The following is a 20,578-nucleotide window of genomic DNA, read 5'->3' on the forward strand; positions in this document are numbered from 1 at the left end:
AACTGGAAATGATATTAACTTTCAGAAACATAAGAGGGGGCTCATTTTGGGGGAATACTGATTGGTTTCTATTAACGATGATGGAAATAGGAGCATTTTTCTTTGTTAGTCCATGTATTTTAATTATCTCAGAGTTGAAAATTTTTCCTAAAACTTTTCATGTATTGCAATACTCTTCAATAAATGTGCTTACACTCCATAATATTACTGTTCATATATTTACAGCGTGAGGCAAAAAAAAAAAAAAAAAAAAAAAAAACTCGGACAAAATTATTACATCACAGAATAGCAGTTAATTGATTTTTTTAATCTTTGTTCATTTCTTTTTGTCTACCATTTCAATTATAACATATTTTATAATGTATCTTTTAGTTTATGTACTGATTTTTGGCCTTTTTAAGATGCCGAGCAAAAGATAAGCGGTTTGAAGGTTGGAAAACGAACAATATGAAGTCGTTCGTTTGCTTAATGTGCCTCGGAAAACAGTGTCTGATGCAATCTATCGTTTCAAAGAGCTTAGCAATGATGGTCAGGAAGTGAACTAAACCGTATGGTGCACTCTTTCAGTAGCCATAAGGTTATCAAAAAGCGAGTTCAATGAAATTTGAAGGTTTCCATGAGAAAGATCGCTCGTGAACTGTAATTAAGGGACCGATGAGTGTAACGAATGGCAAAATCGGTGATTGGACTGAAGCCTTACAAGGTCCAGAAAGTTCAGCTTCTCACTGAAGAAAACAAACTCGTTCGGCTCTAAAGACGCCGAAAACTTTTGAAACGGGTCGCATGTCAGCATTGAGAGAGATTCCTTTTCACTAATGAGAAGCTCTTTACCGTCCAAAAGGTCGTAACTATAGGATGCAGACGCACGAAGCACTTCAGCAATTCTTGAACATCGCAAAAATTCAAAGTCGGTCATGGTCTGGGGCAGAATTTGAGAAAGCTAGAAAACATCTCTGGTTTCTGTGATGAGGGAGCTAAAATAATTCAAAAAGTGTACCAGTGGGACATTCTAGAAGCTGTTATATTTCCGTGGGCCAAAACACACTTCGGCAATGTAAAGTGGGAGTTACAACAAGACTCTGCATCAGCTCACAAGGCTAAAAAGATAGAATAGTGGTGGAATGAACGTTTTCTGGACGTGATATCATCTGGAGAATGGGCACAATATTCGCCGAATCTCAATCCCATGATTAAAGTGTATGGTCAGTTTTGGAGTCTAAAGCTTACATTAAACGACATAAAAGTTTGGACTTTATAAATTAAAGGCTTTGGTGAAATGGGATAGATTAAAGGTAGATGACTTGTGGCGCATTGCTGAAAATTTCAATAAGCGTTTGCGCCCCTTCATCACTGCAAAAACATTGAAACCAACCACCATATATTGCACCACATTGAAACCAATTAAATTTATTTATCAGTAAAAGTCTACTCTTATTATTATTTGTTAGATTTTGTTAATTTATTTATTTTTAATCAAGTTATATTAAAATTTGTTTGTCCGAGTGTTTCTGCCTCACCCTGTATTGTTCATACATTCCAAAATTACGATTTTTAATTTCTGAAATATATCACCGCTTATAAATTTATCACCCAGGCTGAGTGATAACCGAACTTCATCACTGCGATATATCGTCCAAGGTAAATAGATATTTCTTGATATATCGGAACTTTATTATGAAACACAAATGAAGTTGAACATTTTAAATGCCTTTCACAAACTATGTTAATAAGCTTGCTAATCAGATCTCCTCGAAGTGAAAGGAAATTTCATTTTATCTTTGCTGGATTTTCATTTCAGATTATAAAAATATTCGCACTTTTTCTTCCAGTAAAATAATTAAAAGATAATTATGTAAAAATCCCTTCAATAAAGTATGTCAATATCAAAGATATGTCTGCATTTAAAAATTTATAACAATGTTTCATTTCTTAAATAATGGCGAGATTTGTAAAATTTTGTCTTCTTTACTGCTAATTTAAAAAATTACATTTTCTTTCATTCTTGACAAAAGAAAAAAATAATAATAACAAAATATCAATGTCTTTCACAGGCAAAATTAAGTAGTTGAAATTAATCCATTATACGAAGAACAGTTTTTATTTAAAAAATATCATTGGTAGATTTAATTTAAATATGCGACTGGAATTTCAACGTAATTGGTAGATGAAATGATTACAGCTGAAGAGACTATGATATAATTTACACTTTCAGAAATCAAAATAGATTTTAAAAAATATAGTAATTCCAAAATGCGCAAAATATAAAAAAACAAGCATTATGGAATACTATTTTATATCGAAAAAAACCAAGATTCAACAAAAAGCTTATGTTTCTGTATATTAATATCTTTGTGGTTATTCTTTCAATGTTTAGGAATACTATAAAATTCTAATTATAAAATAAAAAATAAAAAATGAAGAAAAATTTGACTTATAAAATTAAAAATAAAAATATGAAAAAAGGTTATATGAAAGAATGTTATGGATTGAAAAACTACCACTAAAACTAATCTTTATATTAAAAGCAAAAAATAATTCCAAGCAAAATATCTTAAGTAATTTAAGAAATTCTAAGTACCTCATATTTGAAAATAAAAAAATGCACATGAATAAAGAAAAAAAAAAGTTTTTTTTTTAACTATGTAGAAGTGAGGAAAAAAAACGCATCATATACATTCTCTACGTATTAACTAAAATAAGCCTTAGTAATAAAAATACATTAGTCTTCTGACATATATTCCCATCAAAATTGCTCTTGTATTAAGATAGAACAGGTTTAATTGCTATGTCACCGAATCGAATATAAATTACATATTTCTATCATATACAATCTGAAATAAATCAGAAAAAAGTATATTATTCTACTAGAAAATAAGCCCCTTCCGATGCGATTCCAATACGATTCAAATCGGAAAATATTATCAGTGAAGCTTCTCAAAAACCTTGAAAATTTGTTCAGAATCAGAAGTTCTGTTAAACTTTATCAAATTCGAAAGTTTGATCAGCATCGGAAGTTCGATAAGTTCTATTAGCATCGAACAATAATTAAAGTTCGATTCCCATCAAAATTTAAATAGCTATCAAGTGACAGGTAAACCAGTTTACAACTTCAAATAATCTTTATATTAAGTGCAAAATACAATGATTTTTAAAAAATGCATTACGCAATAGAAAAGTGACTATTTTTTAAATATGTAAAACTCGAAAATATAAAAATTTATGCTATGTAGAAACACATGTGTTAAAAAGGAAAAACAAACAAACAAACATATATTCCACTCATACGCAATCTGAAATAAATCTGAATACCAAAGGTCAATCATACCATCAACAAATATGTTCATTCTCGTAACGGTTCCAATGAGATCCCTCAGAAGTATTTAATGTATGAAATATGACAGTCTTTGCAAAAATCTTGACAAAAATTTAGTAGAAACGCGAAAAAGTAACAAATAACAGCACACTCTGAAGAATGATTTTTTCTTGTGCAAACGTTTAATTCCTCTTCAGATCTTTTTTTTTTCAAACCATCAGTTTATAATCCCGCAAAAATGAAGGACAAAAAAGATAAATATTCGGAGTACCATTAACTCTGTATTATTTTCGTTTTCGAAAGTTGGGATTAACTCAAATATGCTAATGATAAAAGTTCCAAGTAAATGTCTGTTATCGAAAATGAAAATTAACTGTGCGTATTGATTCTCTGAATCGTGATTTAATGTTAGTCATGATATCGATAAATCAAAAATCGACATTGCCCTATAACCGACAAAGCTAAGTATTTGGGAACGAAAACTATGGCACGCACTAGTGAGGCTTTCTTTAAGTATAAAGCATATGCCTTCTTTAACAACTTTTGACGAAACCCAATAGCACTTTTCCATTTTTATTAGTGTTATTTTCTAACGTGTGTTTTCTTTAATTTATTCACATTTAAAGAAAGTGAAACCAAAACTCACCTCAATGTCATTATTCATCCACCCACAGAAGTTATTTGAAAAGTAAGTTGCAAAGTTACACTTTCTTGGATCTGTAGGATCTAGTGGCTACGAGTTATATTCAAATTTCATTTTTGGACTTTCTCCTGAGAAACAGAATAGTACTCTCTGTTACCTCTAACAATTTTTATCATTAAGTAATTAGGTATAGTTTATAGTATCGAAATTCTGTATTTTTCACGTATTTGGAATAATTTATTATATGATAGGAAGTGAAATTATATCTAGGAAAATGGTATCGTTTCGCCCCGCTAATAACATTCACTATTTTATGTCAAATTAACAATTGACGTTTTTACAAAAAAGTAAAAATTTTGAGAAAAGTAGAAATGACGATTTTGATTATTTTCAATAAGAACTGGAGGATGTGAAAATGGAAGATATATTTCGAATCATTCTTGATTTTTATATATAATTTGATTGATTGTGTTGAAGTTAACAAAATGAATACACGGCATTCGTGAGCCTGAGAGATTGATGTTGAGAGCGATCAATCAGAGGTTTAAAGAATGCCAATTTGATTGAATCGAAATTTGGATAGTTAATGATAATTTGCGATTTTCTAGAGTCGGATAAAGGTTTTTCTATGTTTTTATAGCTTAAGAAAATTTGTCCAGTGGCGTAAACGTGAGGGAAATGTAAGCTGGATTGAAAATTAAGCATTCTATTTGAAGTGACAGTTGATTTTTCTACTACTAAATTGAACTATTAGTCCTTACATATGTTAAAGTGAATTTACAGATATTTGCTGTGTGTGTCTTAAAAATAATTCAATCCTTCTTATTTTTATAAGGGTTCATATCTCGATGTTTCTCTACACAACTAAGGATAGAATGGTTTTAAATTCATGGTATAAAATATTTATGATAATTCATATATGATATTCTATAAAATATATTATTTTTTAATCTAAAAACAATAAAAAAAAGCTGAGCTTTGAGATAGTTGGGAATCAAATCAAAGCATCTAGCAATTTGATCAAATCATCTAGCCAAAAACCGCTAAGAAATGTTAATTCATTTACTTTTAACTTCAATATTCTCTTGTCTTTAAAGTAGATAAGAGGATTCAATTGTTCCAATTAGTAAAATGCCATGATAATGCTGTAAAGTCTGTAGTTGTAACTATCGATCAATATTTTTTATTATTGTAATGAGCTTCCATTGAAGCTCTAAAATGTGTTGTTATAATTTCTCACCTTATTTGCTGAAGCTTTATATTTGAAGCACTTGTCTTGACTTAATATTTAGGGAAATAAGTGTTATGCCATTTTTTAGGACACACTTATAGTACTGATGATATATGTCATGAGAAGTGTATTGTAGGGAAGGTCTTTCGAGGTAGAAAATCCCCTAGATCAAGCACGGTGGAATGTGGCTGTTTCATTTCTTCGACTCAATTGGGTAGAAAATCCCCTAGATCAAGCACAGTGGAATGTGGCTGTTTCATTTCTAGGACTCAATTTTTAATTCGAATTCGTTGGTAATCAGAATTTTACTTTAATCCGAATTGTTTTGGTTATTTGAAAGTCGGATCTAAAATTCGTAGGGGATTTTGTTTTTTCGGAATTGGTTAAATACGTCCGTGCTTTATGATCTTAATGATCATAAGTGAATATTTTTAAGGACCTTAATTCGCTGAAGAATTTTACTGTAGCAGAATTTATTTAATCTAGAAAGCAATAAAAAAAAAAAATTTTTTTTAAGATTTTGTACAGGTTAGATGTGAATTTCATAACTTTAAAATTAAGATATACAATTGCTGAATTCAAAATGTTCTACTCAGTGTGCTGATTAAAATTTCTCATTCATTTATCGAAATTATTACTTTTGAAGCTTGTTAATTATAATTATTTTATTTAATGCTTAATTACTTGTTTACTACTTGCAAATTATTTATCAAAATTGATATGCGTTAAAAATAAATTTTTATTTTCAGTCTTGGTTTGTTTTGTCTTTGTCTGTTACTTTAATTTTTAAACCTAGTTTTTTTTTAATTCCGATTTTTGGACAAATCCAAATTTTACTGTGGTCTCGTTAACTTCGAAGAAACAAGCTCTTCTTTAATTGTGTTCGATACCTGACGTCGCATTCATGATCAAAATTGTGTTACGATTATTTTGTTTTGATATTCATGGGAAGAAACTTTATTGCACAGAAATTCACATTCTCAATCCCTCCGCACTCGCTGTATCAAATGCTGAAATGCACTATACTGAAATTAATTCGCTTAAGGAAATGGAATAAAAGCCTGATAAAGAATTTATATTGGACTGGATGATAAAATGAGTTTCAATCGGCCGTTCCCTTGTATAGGCTTTATTCTCTCGCAATATATGTTTCCGTTGAATGAGACCTGGATCATTTAACTACTGATTTTAAAGGGAAGATTCACATATGGTTGCTTTCTCAATTGGAAATGAATTTTTGCTTTTAGGATGTAAGTTATTAACCCTCGACATCACAGAAGGACTTTCAGCGTGGTTTCCATCGAAAAAATTAAATAAATAATCTTTTGATTCGCTGTCTACTTACTTTCTTCCGGATGGAAATCAGTTGGATTAAATTAATGGAGTTTCAGATATTTTCAAAGTTTTCATGTATGACTGTCTATTGGTTTAGTTAACAATTATAGTTAAAAATAACTTTTTATTTCATCTTTAGATGAAAAGGAAGTTCTCAGCAACTTGTAAACCTGTTAAAGAAATAATAGCATACATTATAATATACTGTGCGAGGAGGGGTCTGTCTGGATTATGTTTTTTACCTGATCTTGAAGCAGTTGGTACAGACCCTTGCCCCCGATACTACCAAACATTCAACTATAGAAAACGGAGCCTGCTTAAAGTCCTCGTTGAGTTTTCGATTTGGTTTTGCTCAATTTATATGATTCTAAGAGTTGAAACTAATTTGGGCTTTTAATATTTTGAAGGTGTATTATCGAGTGAGTTTCCGTCCAGCATGATACTTAGATATCAAAGACGTCTATTTTAGGGATATTTTTATTATTTACTGACGAATTTTTATATTTATTTAAAAAGTGTTTGTGACTTTTTATCATTTTTTTTTCCCTTTTTAACATAAGGCTTCATGTGAGTACTAGAATACAGATAATACTGCTATCAGTTTATATTTGGTAAAGAAGAAATAGAATTTACAACCTATGCGCCCCTTCATAGGTAAAATTTCTAGGTTTTAGAAACAAGGTTCCAAAATACTGGGCATTTGAAGGAAACATTTACACTTCTAAACCCAGTGACATTCTAATTGCCTGAAAAATATTTTTTCTGTTGTTTCTCATGTAATTTATATTTTAGAATATCTTTTAATTTCTGAAAAGTTGGTTATAAATTTAAGTTGATTTTAACATTTTCGGATTAGATCGTATTTGAGATTATCAAAGAACCTCTGATTATAGAGAAAGATTAGTATTGTGTGATGTTTCCTACTTCAGAAATATTTTATTTTGTCGAGGAACTGAATCCAGATATCGGGGTTGAATTGTTGTTATCTTTCCTGAAACCATATTAATAGGAAAATTCCTGGAAGTTTCATTCCTAAGTCATTATTGGGTCAGTAGTAGGACATTCCGAAGTTTGGAGGCAAAAATTTTTTATCCTTGTGTTTTAAGAGCAATTTAGACAAATCTTACGACTGACAACTGATAGAACTTAGAAATATCGTTATTAAACTGAATTTACAGAAGAAAAAAAATTAGCAGTCTAAAGGGCAATTCCAAGAAAAGATATTCGTTCTGTCAAACTATTTCTTGAAAAATATAGTTAAATTGCACGATGACATGGAAAACATGTTCTATGAGGAATGACAATAATTATTTGCATACACACCATTTTTAAGCAAATCTTATTTATATAAATAAAGAACACATCATGTTTCCACCTTTAATTGTCTTTCTACGTTAATTTACTTAAAACTTATAAGAGTTTTTGTAAATGAGTCACTTATGGCCAAATTTTATATTTCAGATTCTCGATGTAGCTCTCGAACAGGTAGCTCACCAGTGGACTGTCGTAATCTGTGCAAAATTCCCAATTCCCCTGCTCCGAGTACTCAGTTGTCAGCTAGCATTCATTCCTCTGCGTCTTCTGAAGATTCTTGGAAGATAGCTGCTTTGAGAAGGGAGGTCAATGTATTAAAAGCCGAATTGAATCAGTCCAGGCTGAATATCGAATTCCTTCAGCAGAGAGAGCACAAGATGAAAGAGAGGTAAAATCACGCAACTGAGAGAAAAACAATATCCTTGCTTCTATCCAGAACTCATCAAAGATTAATACTGACAAGAAAATTGCCATTTATTCAAATTTCATTAATATCGAAAATTCTCCTTAGTATATGGACAAGGAACCCAATTAACTTTGCATCAGATTATATTCTTTATTCGAATTAAATAAATAATGTAAAATTTAATTTTATGTTAAAAGCAATAAAGTAGTAAAATCTCATAGATATGATTTTCTCAATAACTGAGATTTTTAAGTAGCTTTTTAATTCCCCTATAAATTGTTAGTGATTTGATTTCAATTAAATTTTTGTCATTACTCGCAACTATTATATTTTTCTTTAATTTTGTTTATGATTTTAATCATGAACCCCTTTCATGACTGCTAAATCCGTAAGAGTTTACTTTACTTCACAATTTTAACCGAGGATTGATATTGAAAAAAATAATTTCCTGTTCTTTTTATGAAATAGGACGAAACGTTTAAAGAATAATTTTCTTCCTATTAACATTACTACTTTGTTAACAAGTGAAGAAATGAGTTTATTATTTCTAGATTGCTACATTAATACTTTTGTCCATAGACATTAACAAGTTCGAAGACATGAATCTTTAGCACTCATTTTCATTATGATGAAAATCGCGTGAATGTTATAGCATTCAGATTCATGTGCCATATTATCATGCATTAAATTCTATATCACGTTAATTTTTTAAACTATTAGTAACTTAAAAGTAATGACTAACAGGTTAATTCAGCATTTTCTTGTTATTTATTCTTTTCTTTCTACTATCCTGTGTCTATTTTCTAATGGGCTTGCATTCTATGATTAATTGAATTTTGCATCTTTACACTTTTTCCACACTTTAAATAAAATTTTATTGATCTTATAACGCAAAAAGTAAAGCTACAAAACGTTATTTTTTTTTATTATTATTTAAAGTACCTTCATATATAAGCTTGCAATTTCGTTCCCATAGTTTGCATTCATTACTTTTGTCGATACACCTATGAATGCTAATCATGAAGTTCTATATTTATGTGATTACTAATTTATACTAGTTACACGCATCGTAATATTCGTCACAAAGAATAAATACAACTAAAAATTATGTAGAAACGGGATCATTCCAAACATTACCCATAATCCATTTCATTTCATTGACCATCAGTTTCAAGTGCTTTAGAAGCTTCCGAAAGAGTAATTACGAGAATGTCAAATGCATTCCTCACAGGCATTGGTTCTTTCTTTTAACTAAACTTTTCGTAGAATTCAGTCAGTAATGAGAATTGATGTAAAATTATTTTCTTATGATTACTTTACAGAAAAAACATCTGAATCTATCACTTTAAATATACTGTAAATTAAATAAAATAATTTCTAATCATATCTTAACACAAGAAAAGATGGAATAAATGATTAGAAATATGAAGTAAGAATTAGCTTTAAATTCAAGCCTGGATAAAATTAAAATTTAGAGATACTAAATGCGATAATTGAGACTTGTTTTAGAAAAAACTTTTGTAATGCAACGAACTTACAAATTAAGATACTTTTAACTTAAAATGAACTTTTCTTTAAAAAATACAGCCTTTTTTGGATGACTATGTACTTTCTATTTCTCAAAAAAGTGAAATTACTCACAGGGATGAAAGAATTTAAAGGGAAATATATACCCATTAATATCTCAAAGTTACCTAAAAATCTATTTTTACAAATGCTTTGCTAGAAAAAGCAATGAATTTTATGAATAAAATACTTAGTAGTGTTCTTAGATAGTATAAAACAAAACCTTCTTTGATTATTTTTCTAATAGCCTTTTTTATTTTTATCATTCATTTATTTAAAGTTTTTCTAACGAAGAAACATTACTGATAAAAGTAAGTATTAAAGGTCAGATAAAGCTTAAACATAATCCGTATGAAAGGTACGTTGACCTATTTATATCTCAGTCGAGAAGACTCAACGTATTTTGGATAAGCTCATAAAGAGTAAGTAACATGTGTACGTAAGAAAAAAAAATATTTTTTGATAAAGAAATAATGCTAGTAGGCAAATTTTCTATTTCTTCTAAGAATCTCACTCAAAAACATCATTAAATATCAATTATATGAATCAATATTGCAAAAATTCAAAACTAATTGCAATGCTCAGAAATTGTTCTTATAGGGAATTATCTCCTTTTTTTTTAAGAAAATTCTTTTTATGAAAAACGGATATCTTCACATTTAGGTGATAACTGAATTTCATAAGACTTTTGTTTGCTGAAACTTTTCAGAATCTACAAACATTTTTGGTTCTCAGAATTTGTTAATACTTTAGTTTTATTTAAGAAATCGATTTTACAAATGAATTATCCACAGTATGGATGTAACAGAGGGGGGGGGGGCTTGGCATTTAATAAAATTCATGCAAAATTTCTCCTTTGAAATACTTAAATTGCAAATTTTATTTTTATTATTAATTATTTTTACTATAGGCCATAACTTTTATGACTTATCTTCACAATTATTAGTATTATGAATTTTTTCACAATTTGATTACTTGTACCGTTAATTTATTTTATTATCATTGAATAATAATTATTTCCTTCGTATTAATACACCACAATAGATTTGCTTTTAAGAAATTGAATAGCTTTTTATCGTCTAACTTATTTATTATTAAATAAGAAAAATTCTAATAAAATTATATATTTGAATCTTAAAGAAGTGTTTATAAGATTTCAATGATTTTATTACTAGGTTAGCTGAGCAAGCCCGTCTAATGCTTGACAGAGGAATACGATTTGAAAATGTTGCTTTGGGCGAAAGAAGACCTACAGCTCTCATTCGGAAATATGGAAATCTATATGCTCAGTCCAGAGTGGATACATTAGATGCTTTGGACAGTATACAGGAACTGGAACGTGCTCATGATTTAAAATCGAAAATCTTATTCTCAGCTGTGGTTGTAAGTATATGCAATAATAAAATAGTCATTGTTTCTGTCCAGCAAAATTAATTTTTGTATTAAAAAATGTAACCATTTCTTGAATCCAGTTTTTTTTATGTTACTAAAAGTTACGTCTTTTTCATTAAATGTTAGAAAAAAAACGTTAGGCAAACCAAACAGAAAAGGTTTTGGAGCGTTTTCAAATATGTTGAAATCTCTGCAAAATAATTGAAATAATTTATTGCAATTCAGAGTAGTTCTAAAGTGTCTCTTTTTAAATCACAATATAGGAAAAGTATTAAAGCATTCCCTTTCAGAACACTATAGAGAAAAACACTAAATCCAAGTCTCATTCAAATTCGTATCATAATGAATGATTTAGAAAGAAAAGGAAAAAAATCAACTATTAAAGATGACGTTTTTTTTTTTTTTTTTTTTTTTTTTTTTTTTTTTACATTGGAACTTTCTAACATATGGGCAGCGATTAAATAGATATTCGACCACTTATGAGAGTCTTTTAGTATTTATTGCATTCCTGTCTTATCCCATTTGGCATGGAAAAACTATCAAGCTTCTGGTTATCTAGGGAAAAGAAATAAAAAAATTCCATAAAAATATACTAAACTAATTAACAGTTCTATTACCAATGACGAAACATACCACCGTAAAAAGGCTCTGTGCACCAGAATCCCATAAGAGCCCGGTCAATAAAGATCCCAAAATATAAAACTTCTGAAATAATTAGTGAATATAAAAATTCTGAAATAATAATTATTCCAGTGATAGGTCACTACTAGAGAAGAATTTTTACAAAAGTCCCCTAAAACTTCCGTGGATTTCTTCCGCTTTCCCCCCCCCCACCCCATCCCCGCCTCTTTCAAAGATTCAAAATGCCATTATTCATTGAACTGTCATTATCACTGTATCTGATAATGTATTAATGATTACCATTATCACTGTATTAATGATCTGATCAAGTTCCTAATCCTTTTTTCAATTTATTTGTTATTAAATGGCTAAAAAGAATATCTCATCATATTTATACTAAAACAAATAATTATTTTTTATAAATTTAGAATATATATATAGAAAAAAGAGGTGTGTTTTTTTTCAAGTTTTTTTTATTTTAATAGCAATATTTTTTTATATGCTCTGTTATGTAAAAATCATCCTTATGAAAATTACAACTTGTACTTCTTTTTAAACTTCAGTTATATACAATTATTTACGTATAACCTAATAGTGGACAAGAGCAAAAAGCATGATACTTCGCGTGCGATACATTTTCTCATGTATAGTCGCGGAGAAAAAGGAGCAACCTAAATTTATTCGGCTGTCAGTCACCGTATACGGAAACTAAAATTATCATTTTATAGGTAATAATTTATGCTAAAAGATTATATGCCAAAAATACTCATAAGGCATTATATATATATGCAAAATTATATAAACTTTAAAAATTCCAATACCAATTTCCCTTTTTTAATGTCAGGAACAGATTTCCGGAATTATCCGGAGTACAAATGTTGACTAACATCGATGGATATTTGATATCTTCTATTAAGGTTTTTTTTTTTTCATATTTAGATCTATAATATTTATATATTATTTAGGCATCAACAATAGTATTCTTAATTTGTTATATTTAAAAAGTCCTTTCAAAATTATAATCTTCGTGTTATAATCGATTGATATATAATGAATGACAGAATGTTACTGTGAAAATACTTTTTCCGCAAAAAAAAAAAAAAAAAAATTCTTGCCTTACTTTTATCCGTAAAAAAAATTATTTAAAATCATAGAAAGTTTTATCTAAATCGGACCTAAGCCTGATTTGCCATTACGCTTAAAGCACTAAAATAGAAAATGTTGCTGTAAAATAAAACTAAACGAATTTTTCAATTTTCGGAAGAAATATTAATTTTAGTGTTAAAATCCATATTTTTCTGATAGATAAAAAATTATTTTATTTCCGTTCATTTTGTACTTGATTTCTATTTCTCTTTATTCGTATATACCATTCCTAATATCATTGCTTGTAACTCATAAATAGATATGGAAGGCTACTTCACTTATTTTACAGACATATAAGAAAGTTGTGCATTTCATTCTTTTTTAAATGTAAGTTAGGTTTCTTCCATTTTAAAACTGTTTTGATTAAACACAACAATATGAATTGAATTAAATGAGCATAGAAAAATATCACATGTGTCAGCTAAATATATTAATTGGAGCAATAAAATTAATAATCAATGTTAAACATCACAAGAGGACATTTGAATGTCATTTACAAAAAATAACAGATTTAGATATAGGTTTAATTTTTGCATTCGTTCAGTTTTAAGTCCTTTCAAAAGATGGTCGAAACCAGAAATTGCGACACTAAAGAAAAAGGAAGGAGGACTGCATGCCCTCCCCAATTGGCGAGAAATTAAGTTTTGTCGGCAGAAACCTTTACCGTGTTGGGAAGAAATTGTAAAGAATTAGCTATCAAAGATTTTGATAATTTATATCTTATCTTAGAGTTATTATATAGTAAACAGTCAAAATAATTAATACAGTCAAATAATTAATTTTTGTCCGAATTTGATGACCCTTTAAACAAAGTTAAATCTCCATAATGTAGGACACCTGACTCTGTTGTCGTCCATTCGGCTTGTAGTTGACACTTCATTTGACAGAATAATCGACATGGCGACAAGTGAATCAGATGTCGCGTTTTGGCGACTATTTTTGGTCAGTCGGCTAAGAAATCAAATTGGCGGGTTGAAAATTTGTATTGATTGTTACTTCCATCGACACTTTTGATTCTTTTTTTTCTGTGAAACTGTAAGGGGAAATGAGATTATCAGTATTACATAAAACTGGGACGTAACTATCGTGCAGTAAATGCATGGACGCTTTTCGATTTGTTATTTCACACTCAAATTTTACTGAACACTTAAAAAAAGAAGCTATATTTTATTTATCCAAACGCTACTGTTTGCAACAATAAATTTTCTAATTTATTATATTTAACTTTTTTTAATAATTCCTCGTATGTTTTGATGTTCTTTGTCTGTCTATATAGCAATATAGCTTATTTCTAAGAAGAATTACTTTAAAAAAATGATATGAATTCAACAGTAACCAAAACTGTAAGTAAAATGTGTAAATGGAAATTAGACTTCCTTAAATATAAAAAATATTTCTTTTGCGATTTAATTCATGAAATTACGATTATTTCCCTAATAAAATACTATTGATTGCAATTTGATGACAAAAAATAAATATACATCGTATAGTAAGCTATTATCCATAGTTAAAGATTATATTCTCGAACCTCTAAAAGTTGAATTACTTCATACCAAAAATTTTCAGATACGATATTCAGTATCGTAAATACGAAGTCAGAATGTTATTTTGTTTTCTTTCGGCCAATTACGTTCCTAAAAATGCTATATTTCTCCAAAACTTTTAATGGTATATGGATAAGTGTATCTTGTTCAAATAAGGATTAAATATTTTCATTATTCCATCACAAATTAAAAATTAATTCGAATAAATATATTTGTAATATATTTTTTATAAAACATCGTTCACCTTTATCTTCCTTTTGTAATTTAAAATGAATGAATATATCGTGCCTCATTATAGTTGGTGCTAAAATATATGTCTGGGGATTTATGATTAGTTCGGCTTATTATTCCTTATTCATTAATTAATTTATACAAATATACTAAGAAAATATCGAAATAGATATTTTGCATGGACGAATTAAAAATCTTACATTCATTCCTTTTGTTCTTTCAGCTGTCCTTCAGGTCAGTGTATCACACGATATGTGAAATCAGATCTCGCATCAGACATATTTTGCAGATCAACGAGGAAAAAGAAAAATCATCTGACTCAACTATCAGAGACTTGGATATTTGCATCAATAATTATATGAAAAATTCAGTGGACAGATTTGATCTTCGAAAAAATTTGGAAGTATGTGTTTTGTTTTATTTTTATTCTTTGAATAAATTGATTTTTCACGATGTAAATTTTGCCTATAAGTATCATGTCATATTCATCAAATATTGCTTTGTACATTTTATAATAAAGCTAAATATTATTTGTGGATTTTATAAAGGAGTTCGTTAGGAAAAATTCTAAAAACTTTTTCAAGCATTAATTTACTATTAAATCATCCATCAGAAAACCGAAAGTCAATTGACAGAAATACACGTCGACATTCCTATATAGTTTCAAATACGTTCTATAAAATTTCCTGATTTTCACTTAAACTAATGTGTTTTTCTTTTATTACTTGCCGGCGTCCTGGCATAAGGGTAGCGCGCCTTCCCCATGACCTGGGTGTAACAGTTCGGGCATGGTTGTTCTTCATCTGTGTTCTATCTGTGAAGTGTATGAATGTTCCCCCCGGTAAAAAGGGGCTGTGCAAACGAATATGACGCATGAGTAGCTAAGACGTACCATTTGCCCTATAGGGCACTACTGAAAAACAAGAAACGCTCTCTCGACTTTATCGCTGCCTTTATCAGCGGGCTTTCTATGATAAGTGCCATAAGAAACAGCAACAATATTTTATTAGTTAGTTTTTAATCCCTCAAAATTCGCTTTAAAAGTACCATGATCGGTCAAAAAGACGTTTTTAGGCTTGCTTCTTAGTAGAAATTTTTTCGAATAATGTTATAGTTTTTACGCCCTTGATTAGTACGACTTTTATAAAGTAACCGCATTTATGAGGGTAGGGAGTAATGTAATTTTTAATTCTTCACTGCAAAGTGATGTATATTTGAACCATTTACACTATCTACACTACGTTCTGTCCTTTTTATTAACTTTGAGTAGTATTAATATTTAGTTTATAAAATTACAGCATCTTCATACAAGTAATCCTTTTAATGAATTAAGTTCGATAGATAATTTGTTCGAATTTTTTTCGGTTTCTATATTCTTTACCACAATTGTAAAGATTAACACTTTTTCGTAGCTGTTGTTACAAATCACAGATGGCCTTGCTTTGCTATACCATCTCCATGAATCCATAAACCTCCAAAAAGTCGATGAATAAAGGTAGGTCCTTTAAAACATCGACTTTGGTAAAACCCAAACAATTAAGAATGTGGGAGAGGATGCATGGTCATCTTCAGAAAGAGCTTCCTGCCCTGTTGGAAAGTAAGCGTATTGATATGTCCACGAACAAATCATGGGAGAGCCGTCTTCTGTTTTCTGTAAGTTTACTCTTGAACTCAAGAGATCCTCCAGTACCTCTGCAAAGTACCATGTATGGTTAGGAAGACATTCTCACCCTTATTTATTTCTATTTTCTCTTTTTAATTGGAGAGATTGCTTTGTCTCCGTGCACGCATGGTTTCAGCAAAGGCAGTATTGACTAAGATATAAGCTAATTCATTGCCTAGATGAAGCCAAACTATCCAAGCAGGTCCTGTTCCTCGCATTATTTCAATCAGAAAGGTGCTGGTTACATGTACAACTGTCTGTTAAAATCCATTTATTTTTAAAATCCAGTCAAGTAGCATTACCAGGCCCTTTTAAACTTTAACAAACTCAGACTTCAATACAGAGCAGTCGTCAGCGTTTCTGGTGATAATACTGATTACATCAGCGGAAGTTTCCATGTTCACACCATTACCAGAAATACCACCATCACTCCTGCTGCATCAGTATTCGACTTAAAGGCAGATTAAGGGATGCATTGAATGATCTTTAGAATCATTTGTTTGATAAATTCGGAAACTTTTAATCATCCTTGTCAAAAGCTCAACAGGAAGTGTATTTTACCAGGATCAAAACTAAAGTTTCAAGGAAAATGATTTCATATTACTTGAAGACAGGCCCATTTCTTTCGCCATTGAAAAAAGACTGTGTCTCCTCAAACGCTGGCTATTGTGCAGAAACTGAAGTTAGGTAGAATTTCTGTGTTGATCGAGGCAGTTAAAAAGTTTACTGCAGTTTTTTTAAAGGCAGCATATTATCACTCGGACAGCTGTGACAAAAGTCATCAATTTTTCCGATGTCAGGCCTAAAATGCTATAATATTATGTCATCGGCAAAAAGTCAAACTTTACAGTGTTTGGTGCTAAGTTTTCCAATACTAGAATTGTTTAATAAAAATAACCCCTTAAAAAACTTTCATAAAACTTACTCCTTTGTATTACCATGTTTTAGATTATAGAGGTCGGGGCAATGAGCTTTTGTATTTAACTCTTATAAATCTGTTCCAATCCGAGATCAAGGTAGGGCGTTTACCTTTATACCAAAAGTGTCAAAAATTTTGTAATAAACTTTTGTCTTCAAACTCTATCAAACGCTCTATACATGTCTAAGAGGAAAGCAACAGAGTAACTAATTGGTTTTAAATTCTATGCTTTCTCTAATGCACTGTCAAAAACCAGAACTTGATTGATTGTTCGATGACATTTTTTGAAACCATATTGCTCCTTAGTGAGTAAGTTATTGGAGGGCAAGTAGAAGTTTACTCTGCCAGTATAAGCCTTTCCATGAGCTTACAAATAACTCTTTAATCTTTTTCATTCCGAAGGTAGGCGACCCGAATTCTATAAGGAGGTAAAGAGATCCAATAGTCTTTGTTTTCCAAGGTAACCGATATGACTGATCTTGTAACTCTGAATAGTGTCTGGATTCGGAGACTTTCTAAGGTCCATAGCTTTTAGAGCAACATTCATTTCTTGTAATAAAAATTTATCGCAAAAAATGGGAATATCCATAATCTAAGTTCGGTAATTACGAACCAACCAACCGAATCTTTTTTGATGATTGTATCATCATTAATAAAGATCTACGCACTCATTTTTATAGAATTCTCTCACGTTGTTCGCAGCAGTTTGTGACAACTGATCATCAGAGTCAAGGATGGTATTAAAATATTCAGCTTGCGACTAATTTTTGCCAAAGGGGCTTGAGAAAGCAGCCATACTTTTGAAATTGGTATTCCAACATACGTATGTGCTGCTCCATAAGTTTTTTCAAGCTTCCTTCATGTGAATGATAAAAGGTTTACTTTGTTCAGCTCGGTTTTGACAGTAGAGTTATTGAAAATAGAAAACACTTGATATAATCCTTTAAGATTTACTCTTCTGCAGATGAGCAGTGGATTTCAGGATCAAAATAATTTCCTTGTCATTTAACAAGAAAAAATGTATATCATAAATAATATAAAGTCTTAGAGTATAACTGATAAAAAGTCGAAGGGTTATTATAAATTTGAAGTATAGCTAATATAATCGTGGAAAAAATTTGTTAATATTATTAATAATTACCTGGCAATAACATGCATCTTTCTTATTTTGAATCCAATGAAAAGATCAAGAACTTTCATTTTGAATCCTGTATGTCAACTGGAATAATTTTTATCAGCTCTAAAACAATTATATATATTGCATATTTTAAATAGGAATATACTTACTGATATTCTTTAAGATATCTTTTTTTTTTTTTTTTTCCAAAATAGCTTTTTTGAAGTCAAAGCTTCTTAAACTATTAATCACGATTCTCAACAGAAATGAACAAAATAATGTTGGGGGGGGGGGGGACTGCTGAAAACGCTGTCTTTCAGATTCACCAACATTTGTAATAAAAAAATTTCAGAAAAATTTCATTTCAATTATAAGAACAAATTTATCTACTATAATTTTGCAACTAGCCTAACATCTGTCATTAATTGTCTTTTATTTCCTCGATTATTTTCAAATTTTAGGTCCGTTAAAAAATTTCCCGTGTTGCAGAAATATTTAAAATCCGTTTCTAATATCACTGGTAACTTTTTCTGGCATCTAAGCATGGTGAGAAAAGATAAGGAAAATATTATTCCGTAACTGTGCATGTGTGAAGTTGGAATGAAATACAAGAAGTCCTTCCTGACATTTTATATTAAATATATGCAATTAACTTTTCATTATTCATTTCATTTTCCTTCAGTTTATTCTAAGAAAGATGTGTAGAAGACCGTTATTTGACCCTACAGGTCACTTTCAGCAGAAGAAAAATATATTGCTTTATAAATTTATTGGATCAAAAAATGAGATGTACATCCACATTCCAACTATATTATGTCGCCTATGAAGAAAGTAGCTTATATTCAAACCTACAGTCTGAAACATAGAAACATGATAATGTTTCAGGATCTATCTGTCTTGCCTCGACCTATATCGGCAAGAGCACGCATTGCTATTTTTTTCTGTGAAGAAAATAGCTTCAAAGAAATGGATGAATTTTTTAAATACAATAAATAAAATAATTTTTTGTTGAATTATAATTCCAAAGTTACTTATTTGAATATGCAATTACTAAATCGAATTTTTTATACTCAATCAAGATACATGAAATTTCTACCTCAAAGACGATTCGATGTGGATAAATAAAAATGTAGTGTTTCTTCAATTCATGTTGTTTCTTCCATTTTGAAAAGAGAATTTTACTGTGAGCAGCATGATCTAATCAATATCAATTTAAAGAAATTCATTCGATGTTAATTAATTTAGATGTTTCTTTGTTTTAGGAAGTATTATCCCAGATCTGGGCAACACTTTACGATTATCCATCGTTAAAATCCTGTGAAGGGTTGAAGCACTATGTGAAAGATTGTGTGCGATTGGCTTGGAGTCTTTCAAATCAATCTCCTCCTTTCGTGATTGAGTATGAAGGAAGAATTTTCCGAAAAGATCTTCATGTGCGTTTCCATTCGTCCAATCAAGAATCTGATCATATCAAGACATATCTCTGGCCAACACTATTGGAAGGAAGAAACGGACCTTGTGTTCACAAAGGAGTTGTTATAACTTGATTTTTTTTTTCCATCTCATGGTTTTAAATTCTATATTTATTTTTGCCACTTCACAAAGAATATGGTTTTTGATAATGTGGATTGTCTCATTGATTTTTAAGCATGCGTTATGCAATTTCATTTATTTTTATATTCAATATCACGGAGTATATAAATGTTTGTATATTTCCTAACTGCATTAAGCTGTTACTTGTGTTCAGTTTTATTTCTTTGCGCTTTATAATTTATTTAATCAGGACTCAATAATTTGTGAGAGGTAAAGAATTGGTTGATTTATGTATCACGTGTCATAAAATGGATGAATTAAATAAAGATATATGCCAAAAATAGTCATTATATTTTTTATCTCCAAGTTTCAAAACAGCTCAATTATATCGAGGAATAAAATAAAGAAATTGAAAATGTGTCAAATCAATCATAATAAACAAATTCTTATGTAGTAGTAGTAGTAATTAGTAATTCTTAAAACAGTGTTTTAAGTAGTAGTAGTAGTAGCAATTCTTAAAAGGCAATAAATTTAATAACAGTGTTTTAAAGATCGATGAAAGAAATATAGTATGAAAAAAGCAAAACATTATTAAACGCAATTT

General features: G+C 29.8%; 1 protein-coding gene across 1 annotated transcript in view; it reads left to right on the forward strand.

Annotated features, from left to right (window-relative positions):
• Positions 1-20,317, forward strand: part of LOC129959930 (uncharacterized) — a 93,308-nt gene extending 72,991 nt beyond the window's left edge. Inside the window, exons 4-7 of the mRNA XM_056072835.1 lie at positions 7,984-8,224; positions 10,984-11,191; positions 14,966-15,145; positions 19,704-20,317. Coding sequence (XP_055928810.1) covers positions 7,984-8,224; positions 10,984-11,191; positions 14,966-15,145; positions 19,704-19,988 — 914 coding nt within the window. The 3' untranslated portion in view covers positions 19,989-20,317. The remainder of the gene's footprint in view (positions 1-7,983; positions 8,225-10,983; positions 11,192-14,965; positions 15,146-19,703) is intronic.
• Positions 20,318-20,578: the final 261 nt, after the last annotated feature.

The sequence above is a fragment of the Argiope bruennichi genome, chromosome X2 (assembly GCF_947563725.1).
Source record: "Argiope bruennichi chromosome X2, qqArgBrue1.1, whole genome shotgun sequence".
Taxonomy (NCBI): Eukaryota; Metazoa; Arthropoda; class Arachnida; order Araneae; family Araneidae; genus Argiope; species Argiope bruennichi.